This window comes from Zonotrichia leucophrys, chromosome 6 (genome assembly GCF_028769735.1).
Source record: "Zonotrichia leucophrys gambelii isolate GWCS_2022_RI chromosome 6, RI_Zleu_2.0, whole genome shotgun sequence".
NCBI lineage: Eukaryota > Metazoa > Chordata > Aves > Passeriformes > Passerellidae > Zonotrichia > Zonotrichia leucophrys.
Window position 1 is genome coordinate 26,423,054 of NC_088176.1, and position 22,243 is coordinate 26,445,296.

Below are 22,243 nucleotides of genomic sequence, written 5' to 3' on the forward strand. Positions count from 1 at the left end.
AAACAAGTCCTCACCTTTCTTACCTCTGACAAATGTGGCTCAGACCTCTGGCTTCTGCTTCCCACAGCTGGGTGACAGCCAGTCTGAGACAGGGACAGGGAGGAAATAGAGGCTCACTGAGCCATTGCATGGGCACAGCACTTCCCTGTTCCTGCTCACTGACACAGGGTACTCATGTGGAAGGAAACTGCATGTCCTGGTGTCTGTCTCCAAGAGTGGGAGTGCCTGTGCAAGATGCATAAACACTCTCTGGGCTCTGACTGCCATGGACTAGACCAGACCTGCGCAGGGACTGCACCTGCCTGGGCCCAGAGCAGGGCTCTCCCATGTGAGAGGCAGGCAAGTGCAGAGGCAGACCTGTAGGAAACATTTGGACACTTTTGGTGCCCAAACGTTGGCCAGTAGTCAAGCAGTGTTTTCAGTCCCACAGTTCCATATACAGGTATGTAAATACTGGGAAAACCCTTTCCCTTGCACAGGGAAGGAAACACAGAGAGCTGCATGCTGCTTTCCCAAGCAGCCACATAGCTCAGTGTGGCAGAGATGTGGCACACCATTCTTAGCTCAGTAATTACCATTCTCTCCTGGTTTAAGCCCTTGGAACCAGGGGCACAGCCTGATTGAGAGATGGGCATTTGGGGAGCAGCTTACTGCTCCTTTGAGTTACAGCTCCTGCCTCCCACACATGCCCTACATAGTGAAGGCATTCACCTCCGAATTTTTGCAAAACACTTTTTTTGAAACACTTTTGTTTGTGTCCCCATAAAGCAAAGCTTTTGAGCAAAAGGTTTTTCTGTGTCTCTCTAGCGAGCACTGAGAATAGAATCCAGCCTCCTGCTGCTGGGTATGAGTAACTCTTTTTGTCCTCTTACCTTGGCCTCAATTTTAGTGACTGTTTAATTGGCAGATACTTGCAGGACATCTGAAAAGAGTATGCACATATCAGATATATCTTCCTTTGAGGGTCCTTGTTACCTCTGCTAGGGCTCTTTTGTTCCCTTTCTGTGTTGAGATCAAAGACCCACTGGGATGGAAATCCTGTGGTCTCTGCAAGGCAATGCTTTACACATGCTGTTATGCCTGACAGAGGCTGCCAGCACACTTGCTAGATGCTTCCATGCCACAGCAAGTCTCTTCTACCTTCCATAGTCATCATCATTTAACAGCTTAATGAAGATTATTGGTCTGATTTTGAAACAGTTTAAATCTCAACAGTTTACACTGGCTTCTCCTCGATTCGTGGGTGCTCTTCCTGCAGGCAAATAAAAGAACCCATTTTTACATCCATACCTACAGGTGTGCTTTAAATGTAGCCCATTATTCACAGCCACATTTTCCTGCTCTCTCCCCTGGTGAATGTGGAGGGTCTCAGCAGCTGAGCTACAGCCTGCCTGAGTGCTGTCACCGACACCAGCTCCGTGTTCGTGCTGCACCGGGAGATTCTCCTTTGGCACCTGCCCTCACACTCACACATTTCACAGCAACCCTGCCTGTCCCTGCCAGCTGTACTGCAGTCCTGACCAGGTCAGCTGGTGCCCATCACATTTCTTTAATTACCTTCTGGCAGCTTGTTACATCCTGATGCCAGGAGAGCTTTCTGGTGCAAACAGAATAAACTGAGCTCAACATCACTCTCACATTCCTTTAAAAAGCCTCCTTTCATCCTGTATCACCCCCACATTCTCTCTTAAACATGGCAAGTATTTAAAAAGTGAAATATTTTTCAGCCCTGAGAGACAGAAAGCCAGCCTACCTACAGTACTGTTTTCAGAAATACAATTTTTCATGATTCTTCATCTCTTACAACATGATTTAAGGCCTTTACAGTTTTGAGTATTCTAATACTGCACTTTTACAGGAAGAAGGCATCAGTCTGGAAGGATCCACATCTAAAATGCGCAAACAAAACCAACAAGACAAAAAACTTGTTCAAACACTTTTTATTAGTTAAAAAAAAATTCCATAATGCCTAGAGATCCCAAGTGCCAGTGCATATGGATGCAAGACACAGATTTGTGAGTCCAACCAAAATATACAAAGCAACTGGGAGGCCAGGAGGGAGGCTGGGAAAGACACACAGCCCAGTACACACCGGCACGTTACTTACAATGGAGGAGTCTGGCTTACATATATTGTATGACTGGTTTATGAGGCAAGTGCAAGACTACAGAGCTGAATGCAGTTAGTCTATGGACAGTGGGATTTTCCTGTTGTGGTGTCGGCTAATACTTCCATGTATGTTCTTGGAATGGTCTCTTTTGAGCAAGAATTCCCTAACTTGATGCATCACCTCCAGTTTCACCCTGTGAGAGAAGACAAGTAAGAAAATAGGTAAATATTTGGAAAATATAAACAAATATGGGAGAAAAATCAATGCTGACAGTCACCATACAAAACCCCCACAAAGAGCTAAAAACAATGAAGAGCATGGGTGATGCAGAAAATAAATGAATTATCCATTCCCTCTGGAAACCAGACACACTCCTGGTGTAACTCAGATCTCTGGGGAAAACAAGGGTGTGAATTCAAGTCCAGTTAATGTGGGGCCAGGCTCCACTGGCAGGAGTGTCCTGCTTTGTGCTCCTGCCTGACCCAGCCGTGCTGCAGCCATGCAGCCATTGGGATTGTGGGGCCCATTTCTGGGACTGGCAGGGGGGGGGTGATGGCTGCAGGAAGGTGGGAGATGCAAGATGAGACTTTTGGGAGCTTTGGGGACCATGAAAACAGCCTGAGATTCAGAAAGGCTGAAAACTGTGGGGTTTGGGTGCATGCAGTACTTGTGGAGGGGACAGACATAGGCCTTAACACTGAAATCGTAAAGGAAATACCACATGAGAAGCATTTGCCCCTGTTGTCCATGTTGGACAAAAAGTCATCCTTGTTCAAGAGTTGAAATTGGCCCAGAGACAAATTTTAGACCCAGGGCTTCAAAAGAACGTTGCAGGTAGAACAGTTAAAAAAGCAAATGAACTAATTTAAATACAGAAAATCTGTAGAAAAACTTAACTTGTTATCTAAATTTCTTGGCTGCAAACAGGAAAAAGTGATTCCATGTGATGACAGAACCATAGGACAGCGTTCACTTTAATATGTGCATTTACACCCCAAAATCAACCCAAATCAGGCAGCAGTTTGCAATCTGTCCATCTGTCACTCATGGAAAATTCTCAAGATAAGGACATGGCGAGAATGAGAACAGAAGAGGTTTTTGTCCAACAGCTCAGTGAAGTGAGAACAGTGGTGGGCTCCTTGCATGGCAGCTCTAGAACCCCAGGTGCCAGGGGGGACATTGTGCCAGGGGGAAGCCAGCAGCCTGACAGAGGAGGGGGTGGCACAGAGGGCCCGGGGCAGTGGGGATGTGGCAGCACTCACCTCTCCTGCTGGGGCCCCCTCTCCCTCCAGCCTGGGCTGCTCGGGCGGCTGCGGCGGGGCCAGGTCCTCCTGCCAAGTCACAAGCAACATGTTTGTCCCTGCTGCCACATGCAGAGTCATCACCCTCATCTTAGGCTGAGTGACATGGGGGTGAGCATTACACACACAGGCAAATTAGCAGCTTGAATAGATGGCAGATACTGCTTGAAATCCATTTCTGTTGTGCAGCTGGTTTGAGCAGATATCTATGAGAAAGCCCACTCAATTTTTAACAGCCTGGTTTACGGTCTTTTTCATACAGAAAATCAGCTCTTTTTCTGTCATTGAGACCAGAGTTTTGACTCCATCAGTGTGAAGAAATTTGGGAGCAACAAATAAATTTATGTATAGCAAGGCTATACCCAGCCTTCCCCCACATTATCTTACCCTGAGCGCTCATTGCACAGACTAAATTGAATGGAAGACATAGCAGTACTGTGGTGCTGTTAATGTCATGCTTCAGAAAAAATATCCTTATCAAAGGATAAGCTTTTCTTTTTGTTTGAGTACAAGCATTTACTTAAGTATTTTGGGCTCTTCCAGCTACTTGCCTACATCTTTCAGCTACCTTCCTATTCACAGAAGAAGAGAAAAGGTTGCATTACCAGGTAATTACGTTAAACACAATTTGGCCACATGGGAAGAGAAGACAAAATCCTGACCATATTGGATGTGCACAGGGGATGGAGAGAAAGCAGAAATGCACCTAGGTGGAATCAGTCAGTGAGAGTAAGGGGAAGCAGAAGTAGCAGAACCTCTGTAATTTTAGTTGAGTTCACCAGAGAACTCAAATTACAAAGCTTCTCTGTTTTCTTTGAGCACACATGCCCAGCAGCTCCCCTGAATGACTCTCACCCCACATGAAGTCAGGGAGGGAACCAGAGACACATATATTATGGAAAGGAAAAGTCAATTTTGCATGAAGGCAAAGTTATGAATTTCAATATTTTGGAAACACAAGGCCACTACTTTGCTTGGTGCTGCTGCTGATGCAATGCAAATCAATGTCCCTGCCAAACCTACTGTAAACAAAACTTTATGTGCCATGTGTTTAGGGTACTCTCTTTTCCTTTTCACACATGTCCTTACTTTCCTGTCCAGTCACAACTGTTCTCATCAGCAGGATAACATCCTTGCCATGCCTGCTGCTTTTTGAACTGAATTTGGGAAAAAAAGGCGATGTGAAGTAAAAAGAAAAAACAGATGGAGTTACATAGATACAAGGTAGAGCCCACGAAAATTTGATCTGGAAATTGAACTTCAGATCCATGTGTGGCAGCAAGGGGAGCCAGGAGGTGGAAGCACTGCAACCTGCTTGTCCTACCTATGGGCTTCCTGTTCTCCATGCAAGCCACCGTAAAATCAATGCACTGGAGGCAGAAAACAGCCAAAGTATGAGCTGCAGCCCTGTGCTGATGTCTGTCACAGCTGCAGGCATTCCTCCATCTCCCTGCTGAGACCAGAGCTGATCAGGCTGTTTGTGGAGAGCACCATGTGCTGCTGGTATCCCTAGATGAGAAGCACAGTGTGACCATCTTCTCCTAAGGAACATGATCTTAGCTTGCATTGCAGTGTTGGCTGAAATGATTCTTGCTGCTACCAACTTGAGCTGTGTTAAGCAAGCCCAGGTAACCAAATGACATCAAACTGCACATCATGGAAGCCAGTTTCTCCTGCAGGGAGACGTGCAGCTCCTCAGGAGAGGCCACTGCTCTGATGGAGCCGCCTGGTCACAGTGTTTCTGAGATGAGTCAGCTCTCCTGCTGCCAGCAAACAGCTCTCTACTCTGAATTTATGGACGCTCATCCAGCCTCAGGATCCAGCCTGCAGCTTTAAAGCACTTTACATTTGCTCTTACATTATACTTTGTATCTCTACACCTTATAACTCAACAGTGCACATTAGGCCAAAGCAGGTAAATAGCCTCAAATTGTATTTTGAAGATTTACAAACAGATTTTTGACTATTAGGTGGAAAGGAAAGAAACTTCCAATGGAAGCCACTGTCAATAGCTGCAAGAGCAGGCATTTCACAGTGTTTTGCAGGTGGAGTTACCAGCTGCTGTGTGAAATTGTGAAGGTCAATTAAAGGCAGCTGCCTCAAGTGCTGAGCTGCATTGGAAAAACTGGGGAACAGCTCACAGGAACACAAGGACCAGTGCAGTGCACTCCATCTTTCCACAGGGTACGAGCACCTATTGTTCCTGTGGGCAGAGAGCCTGGCTCTGGTAGATGTGAAAGAGTCCTGGGAGAGGGACACCTTTCTCAGGACCACCCTAGGGATGCTGTATCCAAGAGCGCGGGGTGGGCTGGAGAATCCCTGTTCAGCTATTGTGCTGCTTCTCACATCCCTCAGATCCCGCTCTCTGCCAAGACTGCTCCAGAAGGCTAAAAATCAACCATCTATTTTTAGAAAGGGAAGCAAGTGAGTTTCTGCAGGGTGTTTCTAGGCTGTGTTGGAGGAGCCAGCACAATAGCAGGATGAAGAGGTGTCAGGCTGTGTTAGGGATGGCGCTTCACAGCCTTTTTCTCACGCGCTTCCACCCTGCCCGGAACAGGGAGCAGGAGGTGAGGAAGGGCTGCATTCTTCAGCTGGGTGTCACCTGCCTGGGGATTTCAGGCTCTGCTCAGCAAGACAACATCCAGAGCAGGACCATGTGGGGTAGGGGTCTCCACTTCGGACAAAGAGCCAGAAATTCCTGGGCACCAGCTCCAGCTGTAACACTGACTCACAGAACAACGCTGGGCAAGAAAGAAGGGGTGAAAATCCAACTTCCTTGGGGGGCAGAAAGAGTTTAGTCATTCCTGTCAGTGCTCATCTCCTCATCAAAAGGGGAAACATTTTCTCAGCTAAAGGCATGTTGAAACCATGAAACAATTAGTAATGCTCCACCTGCTCCTAAAGGGAGAGCCCAATATTTCCTCTCAGAAATTACATACTTTATTAGAAAAAAAATATTTTAAATGGAAATAAAATTAAATATTTAGTTTGCTATGGGCTAGTTTCTTCTGGTTTTGGGTGGGCACTTGAATCTTTCTTTGCTAATGAAGAAAGAAAAGTGAAATACTTGAACGTAATAGTTAAATGAAACACAAGACCTCAGAATTCTTTCCAAGAACAGTACATAAGTTTTTAAATATTTAGTGTGTTTAAAAATATATTTCATGTGGAATATATACACCACAGGAAATCTCTATATATAAAATACAATATTTCGCTAAGATTATGAAACAGAGGTACATGTTCAGCTATCACTAATTAAAAACTCAACAAATTAAGACCTGCCATTTATAAAAATATTCCTGTATAATAGTAAGGGGTCTTAAATAGACTGTACTATAGGCCTCTGGGTTCGGATATTTTAATAAGTTGTTTTAAAAACTGATTTTGAAAGCCCAGAAATAGTGGAAGAAATTAATTACAATTTAATTCCTCAGATTTCTAATTTTCACAGGTTCTATGAAATTCCCCTTTTCAGGTCTTCAACAACTGACTTGTCCACTGTCTGAGTTCATATATGAAGTAGAATTTATAATTTTCATCTATATTATCTTGTAGGCCTATGGGAATTTTGTTGCTGTCCCCAAATATTCAGACATAAACATACTAAGATTATTGTCCTTATATAACAGAGAAAGCAGCTCAGATATTGGATGCTGGGATATACTCATCAAATCTCAACAAATTCAGTGGCAAACAAGATTTCATCATCATCATCATTATTATTATTATTAGTTTAAGGCTGAAAAGCCACAGAGGTTCACTGGCAGCCTAATGTGCTACAAATTCAAGGCCCTCTAAGGGATATCAGTTGCATAAGGTGGAGAAGCTCAGCCTCCTGTGGTGCTCCTGACCTTGGCTGCTGGAGCAAACACGATGCTGCCTGGCAGCATCCCCAAGCCACTCCCTAGGAGAGCCTCAGGCAGCCTGGCAGGTCCTGTGGACGAGCTGTCCTGGACAGGCTTCAGGCTGAGTGCTCAGAGTGATGCCAACAACTCTGACTAAGGGGCCAACCCTCGATTCAAGTGAGTGGACCCACCAACAGAACAGGCAGAGGGGCATGCAGGATTCCTGTCTTACCCTACAGATCCAGGTAGTCTTTTGTGATGGCTTTGTTTTTATCCAGCTCACAGCCAGACTCTCTCAGCGTCTCCTGGGACTGCTTATACAAATGATACATATTTAATGTGTATCCTATGGGATTGCAGGGGTACAGCCTTGAGCCATGGAGCATATCCATGGTCTTGTAGGCCTTAAGGCTTCACCAGTGCCACTAATTCAGCTATTTTGGATGGGAAAAGGTCTGTCTGAATGAGACCGAGACGGGAGCACAGAAAAAGTGCCTATAAGGCTGAGTGCCCCACTCCATGCTGCTTGTGCAGTCCCCCGTGCTCCATGACATGTGGAAGGATACCACTGGGATGCATCACTGCATCAACTAACTACAGGGAAGCTTCAATACAAAGGGGAACAAGTTTCAGCTATTTATTCTACCTAATTGTTGGGTGGTTTGGCTGTTGATTTCCCTGCTCCTCCTGCTTAGCAGCTCTGCCCTTGGTGCCTTCTCAGATGCCCTTGGTTGCTCTGTCCTTGTGGCACTTGCCCAGCCCAATCGAACTTGGACAGGAAGGTCACTCCGTTTCTGCTTCTAATTCCTTCTGTGCAACTGACTGCCTCTGCATCAGAGGCGTTGCAGGGTGTAAGTGAAGGGAATTAAGGCCATGAAGAGCAGCCTTTCCCACTCAGGATGTGCATTGTTATGAAAGAGATGAGCCACGGCATGGGTGCGGCCACGTGCGCCAGGTCAGGTGCGCAGAAACGCTGCGATCCAGAGAACGCGCCCAGCAGTTGCACATAACTGACAAATGCTCATTTAATTCATGGGCTGAAGTAAAAACCAGATCAGACCCAATTCAAAGTGACAGAGTCATGAACCGACAACTAGACCATGAAAACTGACAGGACAAACAGATCTAAAGGGAAGATTTAGGTGGAAGGTGTAGGGAAGCATCAGTTACTGGGGAAATTGTTCCAAGCCCTGAGGGACATTTTGAGAGCGTGTGTATGTACATGGGCTTGTTCCAGCCACGTGGTGTCTGCATTGCAGCAAGCCCTGTGCTGTGTCATACAGACGAAGCATTAATCCTCCTCTAAGACAGGGATATTTAGTGGGTGGTTATCTCACTGGAATCTCCTAATGTCCACCCCAGGGATGGGGATGGGTGCAAAGCCACAGACAGAACACACTACTGACTGGTTTAATTCCTTTTTGTATCAGAAAAATTGCGGAGGGTTTATAATCTCTTAATTTACAGATTTTTTAGCTGATACCTAAAAACTCCCCCAAATGAGTCAACTCTTTCTTGTACTCAGCAGTGACCAGGTCAGTGCCAAAGCCCTGTCAGGCAGTGCCAGCACAACTCAAGGTTGTTCTCATCTGCTTGGCACCCCTCCATAGGTGTAGGGTTACTTCAGGCCTATTTCCTTCTACATGGCTCTGAGTGCTCCCCCCAAGGACAGTGAGGAACAGCAGCCTGCCAGGGTGCCCACATTTCAGTGCCTGCTGTGATGCAACAAAGGGCTGAATTCTTTCCCATGGCCAAAGTCACCATTTGATACATCGGCACCCCACGGCTATCCTGAGCAACACTTACCCCAAAACCCACAGAGTACCCCCCTCTTTCCTAATGTGTGCCTGCCACTGATCCCAGCTGTCAAATGCACAGACTGAATGTCAACGAGCTCTCAGTAATTGATATTAATAGTGGCAATGGCCAGCTGGGGACATGCCTTCTGGGCCACTGGAGTCCCCAGCCCCAAGTCACCCCGAGCACTGCTCAGTGCCATGCATTCACAGATCCCTGGCACTTGGAACAGCCCTTCTACAGCAGCGAACAACACTGGAGATAGCTGAAAACCCAAATGGGATGTTGGCAAGTGCTCTGTGCAATTAGAAAGAGGGAGGATAGTATGGAGCATGAACAAATCTCAGGACTGGATGCTCTCTCAGACTTCTGGGGCTGAAATGCTTGTGATTATTCCAGGACTGCAGGATTATAACAGTAGATATTCACTGTTTAAACATTTACAAGCTATACATTATCACTCTTAGTGTATCTCCAGTGGGTCTCCCTCATGCATTACAGTGCCTGCTGCTGCTATTGGCAGACTCTGGATGTATTTCCATTAGCAAATTGTGTAACATAATAGGAGCAGTTCTGGAGAAAGGACAGCTGGTGCTGAGAGCACAACTCCTTATACTCCTTTCAGGACCCTCCCTCTGGAGCAGCTTTGGCTCCATGGCAATTATCCATTAGCAGTGGGGATGGCCTCGATGTGCATGTGGAGCCCAATCTTCTGTGTCTAGCTGGATCCAAAAGGTGTCTAGCTACGTGCTAAAGTATGGTGAGTATGAATAAAAGATTTGCACTCCTAAGATGAACTAATCCAGCAGAACAGATGAACCCTCTTTCACAGAAACAAATGTTTTTCCTGATTTTTTTTGTCCTGTGATTTTTCTTGTTTTTCTCCTCCTGTTTTCAGTCTGCTGCCTCAGCACCTCTGCTGTTTGGCATGACACTGTATCCAAAGCAGTTTCCTGGCTCCATTTAGTCTGCCCTTTGGCATGTGACACATCCTAATTTTTTAGTTCTTAATCAATCTCCATTTTAAGTCTAAGCAATTGGACATCAATGGAAGACATCAGAATGACAGTTCAGATGCTCTCTGGAAAACCTGCACTTGTTTAAGCTCTGAAATTAGCTGTAAACTGTAGCTGTCAGTCTTTGAGGTGGGGTTCTCACTTAGGAGGAAAGGAGAAGAGGATTGCTGCTGCTCAGTCCTTGCTGGAGGGGAGACAGCTTGCTATCTGCAGCAAGGATTCCTACCATCAGCAAATTCCTCACTCTCCTGGGTCAATCACCCCGCGGTCAGTCAAAAGGTAGGAAGGGGTATTCTGGCCCCATGGAATTAGGAATCACTGTTTGCACTCCTGCAGCCTCACTGCTGTTCCCTGTGGGAATAGAGATTAAATTTATCCCAAGGGCTTAGCAGAACTCCTGTATCTGCCCTGTTCACATGCTTTCAGGAGGACATTTTGCGTCACTTGAAGCTGCTGTTCTCTTTTGTTAGGCTATTCTCTCAGGATTTATATGCTGTGTAGAAGTTTTGTTTCACATCACAATGTGTTTATGTGCAGGTCAGGAAATTAATCAGCAGACTATCTGAACAATTAAAACTATTTTGGCCAGCCAGACTTTGCTTTGATTCTGGGTTTGGGTTTGCTGTGACTCATAAAGCTCATGTGGCCATCAACAGCACTGGTCACACTCTCTGAAGAGGGGAAAGAGAAGGGCTTACCAAAGAGCTGCCAAACATTGGCCTCGTGCTGTACAAATGGGTGCTGTTTGTTACCAAAGCATCCTCTCTAATGATCAACACTGCCTTCATCTAAGGAACTGTTCTGCTCCTTCAGACTCCCTTTAATCCCCTCACTTGAAGCAGCCCCGTTCGTCAAATTAGGCTGGAGGACAGAAGATGCCTTGTCTGAACCTGGCTTAATCCCTACACAATTTGGGTCACACGGCCTTTTATCAATAAGCACTTGGTTGTTGTCAAACCAGCAGGAAGCAGAGCAGCAGGGCCAGGCTTTCTGCAGGAGCCAGGCTGTGCCTGGCTTGCTGCTGCCCTCTTCTGCCTGGGAAGCTGCCGCGGCCAGGCCGAGCCCGCGTCCCGCCAGCACCGCACAGGGGCCAGGGCAAGTGCAGGCTGCCGTGCCTTCCCACCCCGCACATCCCTGAGCCCTGACTCAGGCCAGACGCTCACTGCTGCCCACACACATTTCTACTCGAGTCCCTGGGGAAAATGCTTTTCTACATCCGTAAGAAAATGGAGAGCCAGACTGTTGCCAGCAGCGCCCACTGATGGGACAAGAGACAATAGGCACCAAGTGATTAATGGGTCCGTCTGAACAGAAGAAAACAATTCTCTTTTTCCTATGAGGGTGGTCAAACACTGGCACAGGTTGCCCAGGGATATTGTGGAGTCTACTTCCATGGAGATGTTCAAAACCCACTGGGACAGTCCTCTCTCATTGGCCCTAAGGGGGTTGGACTGGATGATCTCAAGGTGTCTCTTTCAAACGAAATGATTCTGTGACTACATTAGGCATTATACGATAATATTAAGTATTATACAAAAGCAGATATTGCTGAAAACCTTTCATGAAATAAGTAAAACCATCAACTGTAAATGTTTGCAGGTTAATCCAAAGGCTCTTCTGTCCTGCCCATCATAGAACAAACAAACCCACCTTTTTTACAACTCCTGTAGTGGCCACGATGGTCTCTGCTCCTTCTACAGTCTTGTTTGCCACTGTGTTCACACTGGCTACTACAGCTTCTCCCACCACGTTGGCCTGCTCTTTGGTCTTCTCAGCAACTGCAGTTTCAACAAAAGCAGAAAAGTCAGCAAACTAGACACTGCCAGAAGGCTGCCAAATTCCCTGGGACAATAAATGATTGCACTGAAGTAAAAGAAGAAATTAGCCCTGATGCAGTCCTTGTTTGGGTATTTTAGATGAGATCACGTCTGAATTTAGATTGTGTATTTGAGGATTTTTGTCTGGCACAAAATGTTGCTTAGAGAGCAGCACTGCAGCCTGTCAGTCTTTGTGGGCAACCAGAGAATGAAAATTTCACTGCCAGATACTGAGACAACAGTGTAAATAACGTATTTTGCATTGCAGACTGTGCATGACCTCTTCCAGGTTACTTTCTGTTCGATTTCATACCCCTTGCCAGAAAACAGCAATAGTTATGAAATTCTCCAGGCAAAGGATCCATTTATCTTCCTTCAGGACAGTCCACATGGCTGCTCCTCCTTGGAGTTGGGGTTACCCCAGAAGGGACCTTTATGTCCCTGACTCTGCAACTGCCAGACAGGACCCTCCCAAAGACCACAGTTTTGGCCAGACAGGATCTGATGCAAGTAAATACTCTCCGTGTGCTGGGCTGTGCACCTGACATTGTGAAATGTCTAAATAGCTGTGAATCATCCCAGTCTGCCAAGTAACCTGTGTTAGATTTTTTCTGACCTACTCTACTGATTAAATATTTTCTCTGACCTGAGTCCACTGCAAATGCCAGACCCTGACCCATCACTCCTGGCAAGCAGCCTCTACTCATCAGTGGGAAGGTCAGGCAGATCAGTGGTGTCCCACAGAGACCTCCCACTTGGCAGGGGTGACAGCCTTCCCAAGAGGTCCAACAACCACCACAGATTTCCACACCCCTCTTGGGCTCTGCTCTTACCTGAGGTCACACTTTGCACTACACCCTCCTTGGTCTTGGTGCCTGTGAAAGGAAACACAATCCATCAGTGCTGCCTGGAAATCACACCCTGCCTTCTGGACACAGATGGTTTCCTGCTCTCAGGAAGTGCAGTGGGGAGCCAAGGTGCTGCTGGTACCTACTGCTGAGACACAAACCATTTGTGAGTCAGAAAAGAGACCAGCTTCCCTCCCCAGTAAAGCCAATGAGTATCTTTGTGTTGAGAGTTGGAGAGCTTCAACAGCAAATTCTCTGGAGATGCTTAGACCTGAAAAATCTTGATTATAAAAAATTTTTCCTGCAATATTTCCAAAATGAGCAGTTGAGTAGTGGTAAATCAACTTTAAGCTACTTGTAAAAGTGACTGTAAATAAAATCACCTGGCAACATCTCACTCTTGCAAGACAAGAAGTCACATCCATTAATCTCCCCTGCCTTTCAGCAGGATACTTGGCTGCACTGGTCATTTAAAGTCTCATTCTATACCACTAATAAAGACTCTGGAGAAACCTGAAACTAAATTTACAGAACCACTACCTACCTCCTACATACCTACTTACTGGATTCCCTGTTTGGTGCCTCAGCCTAGGCTGCAAGTGCCTGCTCCCAGCAATGCACAGAAAACAGATGGTTTTATCTCAAATTATGAAAATACACCATATGTGTGCTTACATTGTAATTTATCTCACTGTTCTCAATGCAGAAAAGCTAACAGGATGTGAAGGCATTCAGTTTGCAACACAAATAGCCCTGAGGAATAATTAATCTCTGTGATTTTCCTCCATGCTTGAAGTGACAAGCTATATATCCTTTGTACTTGATATTGCTGCAGATAAGTTAAATCATATGGCACATGGGCAGCCCCCATGGGAATTAGGTGCTTTACACATTAAAAAAATAAGGAATCAAATTTATCTCTCCTGGAAGTTAAATAAACACAAGCCAAAATATTCCACTGGTCCCACTTTACTGTATATTGTAAATCATTGCACCAATACACAGCTTCTCTTCAGGTTTCCCATACTGATAGAGCAGAAGGATTTCTATGGCCAACTATCAAAATGATAAAAATGGACAACAACCAGGCAGATTTTTGACTCCTTGATAATGGAGCATCCACAGGTGGGGTGGGACAAACCAGTCACAAACCACAGCTCATTTTCATTAGCAACAGCCTGAGAAGCAAAACAGGTGCAGTGCCCTGATAACAACAGCCCAGCTCAGTGCTGTTTTGCCTGATACATGTTATACATTATTGAATGTAATTCTCAATTGTTGATTTATTTTGGTGGTTGCAACCCCTGCCTGGGGCAGAACAAAACTGTTCTACTACAATATGCCCTCAACATTTCATTCCACCCTTCCAAATGGTCTAAAAAGTCAAGAAATGAAATCTTTGTATCTTTAATTTGTTACTGCTGTAAGCTGAGTTCCTAGTGATGCACATGACACGTGCACTGCTGTGAACTGGATTTAATGATGGTGCCCACAATACACAAACGTGCAGAAGCACAGCACTGAGCACAGCAGGTGCAAGTCTCAAGGCATGAATGTGAGCCCCTGAATGGGCCAAACACACAAGGTTCAATTCAGACACCGTCCTGCTTCGTTTTCCCTCCCAGCAGCACTCCAAGAAAAGACTGCCACAATATTGATTTGACATACACTGTTGTCTCATACCAGAGTCAGATCCTCAAGACTAGCCCTTTGCTGGTTTTTGGTCAAACAGCAGCTGATAGGTAAGCACAGTACATGATTTGCTGTACCAGCCTTTCATGCCTTTGCAGTTTTGCAGTAAACACACTTAGTGAGACAAGAGCTGCAGTTTTGTATGTTTTTTGTCAGACTTTTAAGGTGACTATCTGGGCTCAATTCTTTTATGGGGAAGAGGAGTGAGCAGATGCTGTATGTGTGGATGGAAATTAATTGCAGAAAGGAGGGATGCAGCTAGAAGGAAAACATCTGAATCCATTTCATGACAGAAGCAATGTCATTGGGAAGTCACTGCCGCAGCCTGGGGAGAGCTCGCCTCATCCTCCCGGCCCAGCCACGCCCGATGACTCAGGCTCCCATCCATTATGCACCGCATGAAACCCGACCGGCCTTCCGAGCGCTCCTGCCAGCAGCCCGCATCTGTTGAATCAGAAAGCAATCACCTGATGCTCAATCTCATTTCACTCATTGGTCCTTGCCTGCAGCTTGCGTACCCAGAATTTAAAGTTCATGCATCCTGCCTCTTCTGAGTGCTGTGAGTCATCTGCAAGTGCTTTGGGACCGCCAGGGTGTGACCGAGGTGGTGGGGTGCTATGCCCTGGGAGAAGGTCTAGAGCAGAGAGGGATAGTTTGATGTGCATGAAATCCTGCAGGAATCATTCAGTTTAAACATAGCTTGGGGTGTTGAGGCTTTCTGCAACACACACAGTTGAAAATCCTTCTGGAAAATTACAAGTGCATTTTTTGCTGAGGCTTCCTGACCTATAGCATTAAACAGTGCTAATGACTCAATACTCTGGTGCAACTTTGCATTAAATTCATTAATTAACTTCAGCATCACTTACACCCCTATTCAAACCAAATTAAAAAACAGAGCCCACTGAACCATCTGCTGGGTCCGCACTAACCATGGCAGGGATCCCCTGACACCTTGGCACACTCAGAGGCTGTTGGAATTTGGAGAGCAGACGGTGATTTCACCAAGCACAGAGGCCACCCATGATACAGGATTCCTCCCTCTCCTTTCCTGCATTCGCTTCTCTACCCCGTGGGTTCAGCAAGGGCAGGGGCACTGCATTGCAAGCTTAGCACAGGAGGGAGGCATCAGCCTGGCATGGGCTGTGGGAGCTGAACGTGGATGGATCAGACAGAGGACGACGAGGTGGCCACAGTGTCCCAGTGGCGCTGTTCACTCCAGACAGATGCCTCTGAGTGAGCATTTTATTATTTTCTTCTCCTGAGCAGCAGCAAGTCACTCACCAGACGTGGTGGTTGTGCTCAGACATTTGGAATCCTCCTCAGAGAATCAGCAATGAGTTAACACAGACCTGAGTAAAAGTCAGGGATCCACTTCATCCATCCTAGACCCTGGGGATTTTGTTCTCTTTCCTGAAGTTCTCAAAAGACCCTTGAGGTTCAATACAGTATTATTCTCTCCTAGCATCCAAAAATGCAAGTGTCATCACCTAATGCTCTAGATGAAGCTGCTGGGATAGGGCTCTGCAAGGGAAGAAACAAGGAAGGAACAGTTCAGGTCTCTGATTTACTGTTCATGGGCACAGAGTGACAAAAGGCAGTGTGAACAATAGAATAATCACTCCAGTTTTAACCAATATACCACACCTCCACCTTCTCTGGCTATTAAAACAACCCCCCCCATTTTCTGAGTTAATTAGCATCTGGTCTTTATTTTTCCTGCCTGTGAAAGACTGAATTTTCCCTAAAGGGCTGAGCTTCCCAACAGGAACTGAATCAGACCAAGGCAAAGCTCTGACTGGTGCGTGACAGGGCAGGAACCAGCAGTATACCAACAAACCAAACCAATAAAAGGAGAAAGCACTTAATCCTCACTTTGATCCTTATTTGATCCTCATTCAGAGATTAAGGTTTCAAGGATCTTAGTTTCAGGCTCATAGAAAACTTTATTGAAAATATTACAATCTCCTAAAGAGACCTCTTGGCTCAACAACAAAAACCAGGTCACAGTATGGAGCTGTACAACGTGACTGAAAAGAGATGTGAGAAATTATGTATAAAAACTCTGAATAACCCCAGCACAGCTCAGATCTGGAAGCAGGTGCCGCAATGTGACACCCACATATGATATTTCTTAGACTGGTGTTTCACTTGCTGTAGTTTTGTTGTTTACAAGAATACTGCTTACCTTTTTTTCTTGTGAGTCAGCTTCAAACTGAAGTGTGAACTGTTACATCCATTCATTTCCAGCATGTCAATAATTGAGTATTTAAGAATTCAAGATAAAAACATGATCAGACCTGCTACATACAAATTTTGTATTTAATTTGTAACATACAAATATATATCTGCAGCTATTGGCAATAGAGCAGTTTTAAATATAGTAGCTAAGTACAGCTGTGGATGTTGCAGTAGGATGGCAGGAAGAGCCTGCATGTAAACTTTCCTACAAAAAGAAACACTCCCACATCCAGCAAAAATAAAGAGCTGTGTGAAATGCAGTAATCAGCAGTGAGATAATCAGTCTTGGGAACCTAAGACTCTTTAGTTTGTATTATATGGAGTATCTGACCATCCAGCCATATAATTGCATGTGCTAGATAAGTGGAGATAGTGGGTTTCAAGGGTGACCTTGAAAGGGGAGGTTTCAGCCCATTAACTGTGAAAGAGGTCTCTAGGCAGGACATCAGGCACACTGTTTTCCAGATCCTATTCTTTGGGCAAAAGGAATTTGGGCGTTTCTTGTAAAGCAAGATTAATGTGTGCATGGGCAACGAAAGAGGTCGGTGAACAGGAGAAGGATTCAGGACAAACCCATTTGTTTGTGGGGAAACAGATGCATCCTGCAATCCCCTCACACTAACACGGTTGGCTCCTCTCAGGGACCTCCTCAGTGAGTCCCTCCCAGCGTGGAGGTGAGGCAGAGACTGGCACGGCTCCTTTGCCTGGAACGTGCCTGACTCACCCTGCAAACAATCAGTGAACAGTCAAACAAACCTTTCACCTGGGCACCTGCTCCTTAACATCATTCTGTCTTCCCTGGAGTCATGGTTTGTATGTCTAACTTACAGCTGGGGAAACTGAGGCATGGGGAGGCTGTTGTGCCCCAGGTTTACACAGCAATTCTGCTGAGCTCAGGATCTTATCCAGACTATCCTGCTAGTCACTCCCAAGCTTCAGCCACAATATCATTTTCCCAGAGTTTCTCAGAGACAATCTATGCAGCTTTTCATGCTCAAAAGTAGATCAAAACTAGTTCTCTCTTACCTACATACATTACCCCTTCTTTGGTCTTCTCTGCAGCCTCTGTCACTCCCTGCTTGGTCTTTTCTGCAGCAGCCACCACACCTTCTTTAGCAATGGAGAAACCTTTCTTAAAGACATCCATTCTTGTTGCTTGTTAGGGTATTATCTGGGATGATCGGAATGAGGGAGCAAAAGCAGCAAAAAGCACCTCAAGGCTGGGACTGCGAGATGCAGCCTTACCCTCGGCAGATCTCAGCTTCTCTGGCAGGCTCTGCCTTTGCTCTTCCTCCTGTGCTGGATGAAGGCAGTGTGGCAGAGCTCACAGCCTCGCTGGCTCTTATTGATGAAGTGTGCTGCAGTGTAGCCAATGCCCGTGCACAGCTGATACTGAAATATTAATGATACGGATCTGCTTGGGAGCTTTAACAAGGGAGGGGGAGAGGAGGACGATGACAGCGGTAGGTAAGGAGCTGTCTGGAGAATTTCCAGACAGAGAGAGCTTTTAAAATGTGCTGCAATGCTCTCAGAGAAGGATGGTCTCGGTGAAGAGGGAGACTTTAGCAGAAGAGCTGAGTTCCTGAAAGGGCATCTCCCCGAGGCTGCAGCAGGAGCCAAACACCAGGAGCTCTCCTGGGCCTCAGAGGTGGAGAGCACCGAATGCTGACAGCAAACAAACAGGGTCAAGGTTTCTTGGTCTGGCAGTTACCAGAACCCAGCCTGCACAAATGGTAACAAGAACATTACTTCTAGTAAATCCTGAGAAAAAGGGAACCAGCTATGGCCTGGTGCTCAGGTGAAGCGAGCTTGAGGTCCCACCTGCTATGTTTTGTCAAGTGTGAAGTCATGCTGTATAAATTGTGGGGTTTGCTCAGCTGCATATCCCATTACAACAGTTCATTTCTGAAAAATCAGACGCCTGTTGGGGGAAATCCTGTTTCCTATTTGTTTCTCTGAGTTGCTGTAGACAGAGCCCTGCTCTGCCGCCGCAGAGTGAGACGACATCTCACACCAAACACCATCCCTCACGTCAGAGCCAGTGCTGCAGAGCACAGCGGGGTCAGAACAGCCAGCACAGACCTGGCTGGGGAAATCTTACAGAGGATCCATCCAGCCTCAAGGCCTGGCTAGGAAAAAATACCAAAACATGATCATTAATCACAGTTGGATATCCTAATGTACTTGCAGTTAAACTCAAGTTAAAGTGTTTTCTGAAGTAGATCCTAAGTGGCCTAAATCAGTTATTTCCCCAACAACAAAATGAAGTTCAGTGCTAGCTGTGAAAGCAATCGCTGGTGCAGCAAGGTGATTTTTTATTTATTTATTTTAATAGTGCCAGATGTGAAACTATGGAAGCCACATTGCATCAGCCTTTGAGCCAAAAGCATGACCTGCTTTGGGTGTTTTTCTGTGCCAGGCAAACAGAATATGAAATTCAGAGGCTGAATCGCATTTTGGAAAGATAGTCCACTACAACAACATGAAGTGCAATGGTCTGCAAGCCACTGCTGCCACAATTTATCAGCCTGGAAGTGTCAGATGGGCAATGACTATACAGAAAAAATGTTTTATCTGTAGGTACATGCAGACATGGACACAAACAGTTCTTACTCTGGAACTAAGACTAATTCTTCAGTTTTTGGAAGTGTTTTTCTTCCCTCATACTGAAATTATTGAAAAGCTGTTGATCTGGGAAATACCATATACAGTTCTTAATCCTTTTCTCACAAATAAGTCTCCTTACTTATAGATGAAGAACAAATTTCCATCTGAACATAAAGGAGCCAAATCTCTGTCAGACTAATGAATTTATCAATTGTTAATTTAAAAAAGTGCAGGAATCAGAGGAAGGCCAGCACAGCATACCAATTATTATAGGAGCTCACATAGTTCCAGAATGCTGCAGCAAGAAGTGGAAAAGGTTTTTTTACCATCTGTCAAAATTCCCCCTAGGTGGTTGTTGCTATGGCTGGCGCTCCTTCCTGCTCCCAAGGTGCTCTCAGATTGAAGATATCTGCACCTTACTGTGCCATACAACAGAGGTTTAACCTTGCTGCTCCTGGAGCCAGTCACAAAACTGCCATTGATTTCACCAGGCACAGGCAAGAGTCTTGTTTTAACTATATTTATTTTAAAAAAAGAATTTACCACCTTTGGGAATTGCTCCAGGGCCTATTTACTTTTTCACCATACTTTCAAAAAGTAGACATTAAAGCAGACATTCCCAGGGTTATGAGTTTTGCTGGTATTGTCAGGAGAACACCAAGGCTGATAAGGCTGAGTGGGAAGGGTATCGTGATTTTGTTCAGCTATTGTTCTGTCATTGTGATTTGTACAATTCAATTTTACGTATTTTGCATTGCTATAAAAGGTAATAAATACATGAAATATCAAGCCATCCTGGGATGTGAAACATGAATCACCACCAGACTGAATTAGCCAATACTCAAGTGGGATACTCCTTTCCTGCCTTCTCCTGTCCCAATGACCTTGGAAAGGGCTCACAAGTCATATTTCAATGCTGTTGGATCCCTCCCAAGCAGCAGGCAGTTTGCACAGGCATTGTTTTACCTTGAAACCTTTTTAGGAAAGCTCTGAACTCGAGACAACATCGTAGGCAATCTATACAGGGCAAGCATCCACATTGGCTCCTCAGTGTTTGCCACCTCCAGGTGACTGCAGGATCCTTCCACTCAAAGCAGAGGATCCAGTCCCAGTTTGTTGCCAATCCTACCTCAGACAAAACTAACAACAAGAGTTAACACAAGCTACCTTGGCTTTAAGATTTTGCTAGGGACTTAACTTTCTGCTTGGTAAGGTTTCCCCCTTTGTATCAGGTAAGACATCAGCAGAGAAAGGCCTCCAGCAGGCAATTCAGAGACCCCAAGTTCCTGTCTCACCTGGCAAAACCTCTTTTTCTCTGTTTTCTGCCTTGCAACACTAGGAGAAGCCACTTAAGCTACATCAATGTAAACAAATCTCTAACTCAAAAACATTTGGCTGATCTGCATAATACCAAAAGAAATCCTTGTTTTGACTCGGGCAAGGACAAACCACCCACTTGCTGTTCATTTAAAGTTTGAATTCTGGCTGCTCAGACTTGGTTATCGAGCCTCTTGCTGGATAACAGCAGAGTTTCTTGAAACTTCCCCTGAAAGGAGCAGCTTCCCACCTCTCATGTGTCTCCACCTGTCCCTGGGTGTTGGTGTCTGGCACCTGGAAGGAAGCAGGTCTGTGCAACATCTGCCAGCAGCTCTGGAACATGGGCAAGGAATTCTACCTCAAGTCTACCTACTCCCAAAGCACTGATCCAAGGCAAAGTAAAGAATGCAAAGAAGAAATCAACATTCCCTGTCCTCTACTGTCTTTTTTTTTTTCTTTTGTGCCTGCAACAGATTAAACAGGATTTTACTTAATTTGGCTCTCTTCCTTCTTGAATTTTCCCAGTTGGAAGCTACTCCATCCACAAAGGCTTAAGCTTGTCCTTTAACAATGAACTTATGCTGGAGGCTAACAGCTGACAAAGTAATTTTGCTGGATGAAAGAAATGTCATTTGGTCATATTCTATTAAAGTACTTAAATTGTATATGATGTTGTTTGAAGGACAGGTGAGGAAAGGAAAGACAGACTGCTTTTGTGGCTGGTAAATATCCTTTGTTGAGGAAGTTATTTTATGGAGAATAATATTAACATTAACAGGATCCAACCTTGCTATATATAAACAGAAATCCTTCCTCTCTGTCTCCATTTATGAAAACTTCAAAATGCAGAAAGGAGAACTGACACAGATCTGTCATTTCCATGCCCTAACAAAAACAAGCAGTTGTCTGACATCCTATGGCAAACAGTTTAGGACTTGAATCCCTGCATGTATGTTTGCATAGGTAATGAGCTAATTTCCTTAGCCAGGGAATGAATAAGCCAGGGCCACGCCATTTTCCAGGAACACACACAGGGATGAGCCACATGCAGCGCACAGAGTGCTGCCAGTACAGCGATCTTCCGTGACTGATCTCTGCTGTCAAATACCACTGAGAGCTTTTGAGCAAACCATTAAAAATACAGGCAGCAAGAATTCATCTTCTCCCTCTGATGGACACACCAGCAAAAGGAATTGCTCTGTAGCCCTGCAGTCCCCTCCTGACACTCTTCTCCCCGTGCTCTCTTCCTCCAGAGCAGCCGCACACGCATGAGCGCGCATTGGCAGCAGGCAAGGGATGAGACAGCATTTTCCAGATCTAAATCCCAGTGCCTAATGAGAAGTTATCCCCTTGCTGTGCAGCTATCAACAAAACTGTCTTCCCAGACATAAAATCTTTTCAGTTATCCAGTCTGCTTCAGAGATTGGGAACTGGGATATAAGAATCTAAAGCAACACCTGCTTTCCATATTTTCTTGGCTTTTTAAACATTTTTTCAAGGATTTTTTTTTTTCCTTTTAAATACACAAATTTATAACTTAAGTCTGTAATTAAGAGCTTTACATCTCAGCTCTTACACCACCTAAGAGTAGGTAGTGAATCTGGAAAGACAGAAAATAAATTTATCAGATTCTATTTAGTGAAAACTGA

The 22,243-nt window shown here is 45.2% G+C and overlaps 1 protein-coding gene across 1 annotated transcript; it reads right to left on the bottom strand.

Moving 5' to 3' along the window:
- Positions 1-1,925: 1,925 nt before the first annotated feature.
- Positions 1,926-18,337, bottom strand: SNCG (synuclein gamma). Its single transcript, XM_064716978.1, has 5 exons — positions 17,697-18,337; positions 12,723-12,764; positions 11,723-11,850; positions 3,373-3,441; positions 1,926-2,303 (listed from the first exon to the last, which is right to left on the bottom strand). Exons 1-5 carry the CDS (start codon positions 17,815-17,817, stop codon positions 2,274-2,276), a joined length of 390 nt encoding a protein of 129 aa, XP_064573048.1. The 5' UTR covers positions 17,818-18,337; the 3' UTR covers positions 1,926-2,273.
- Between the last annotated feature and the right edge of the window lie 3,906 nt (positions 18,338-22,243).

Coding starts and splice junctions, on each gene's coding strand:
- SNCG (XM_064716978.1), bottom strand. CDS start 17,817: ATGGATGTCTTTAAGAAAGGTTTCTCCATTGCTAAAGAAGGTGTGGTG. Junction 12,765..17,696: donor AGAAGGGGTAATGTATGTAG/GTAAGAGAGAAC, acceptor TTCCTTTCACAG/GCACCAAGACCAAGGAGGGT. Junction 3,442..11,722: donor CTACAGGAGTTGTAAAAAAG/GTGGGTTTGTTT, acceptor GTGACTTGGCAG/GAGGACCTGGCCCCGCCGCA.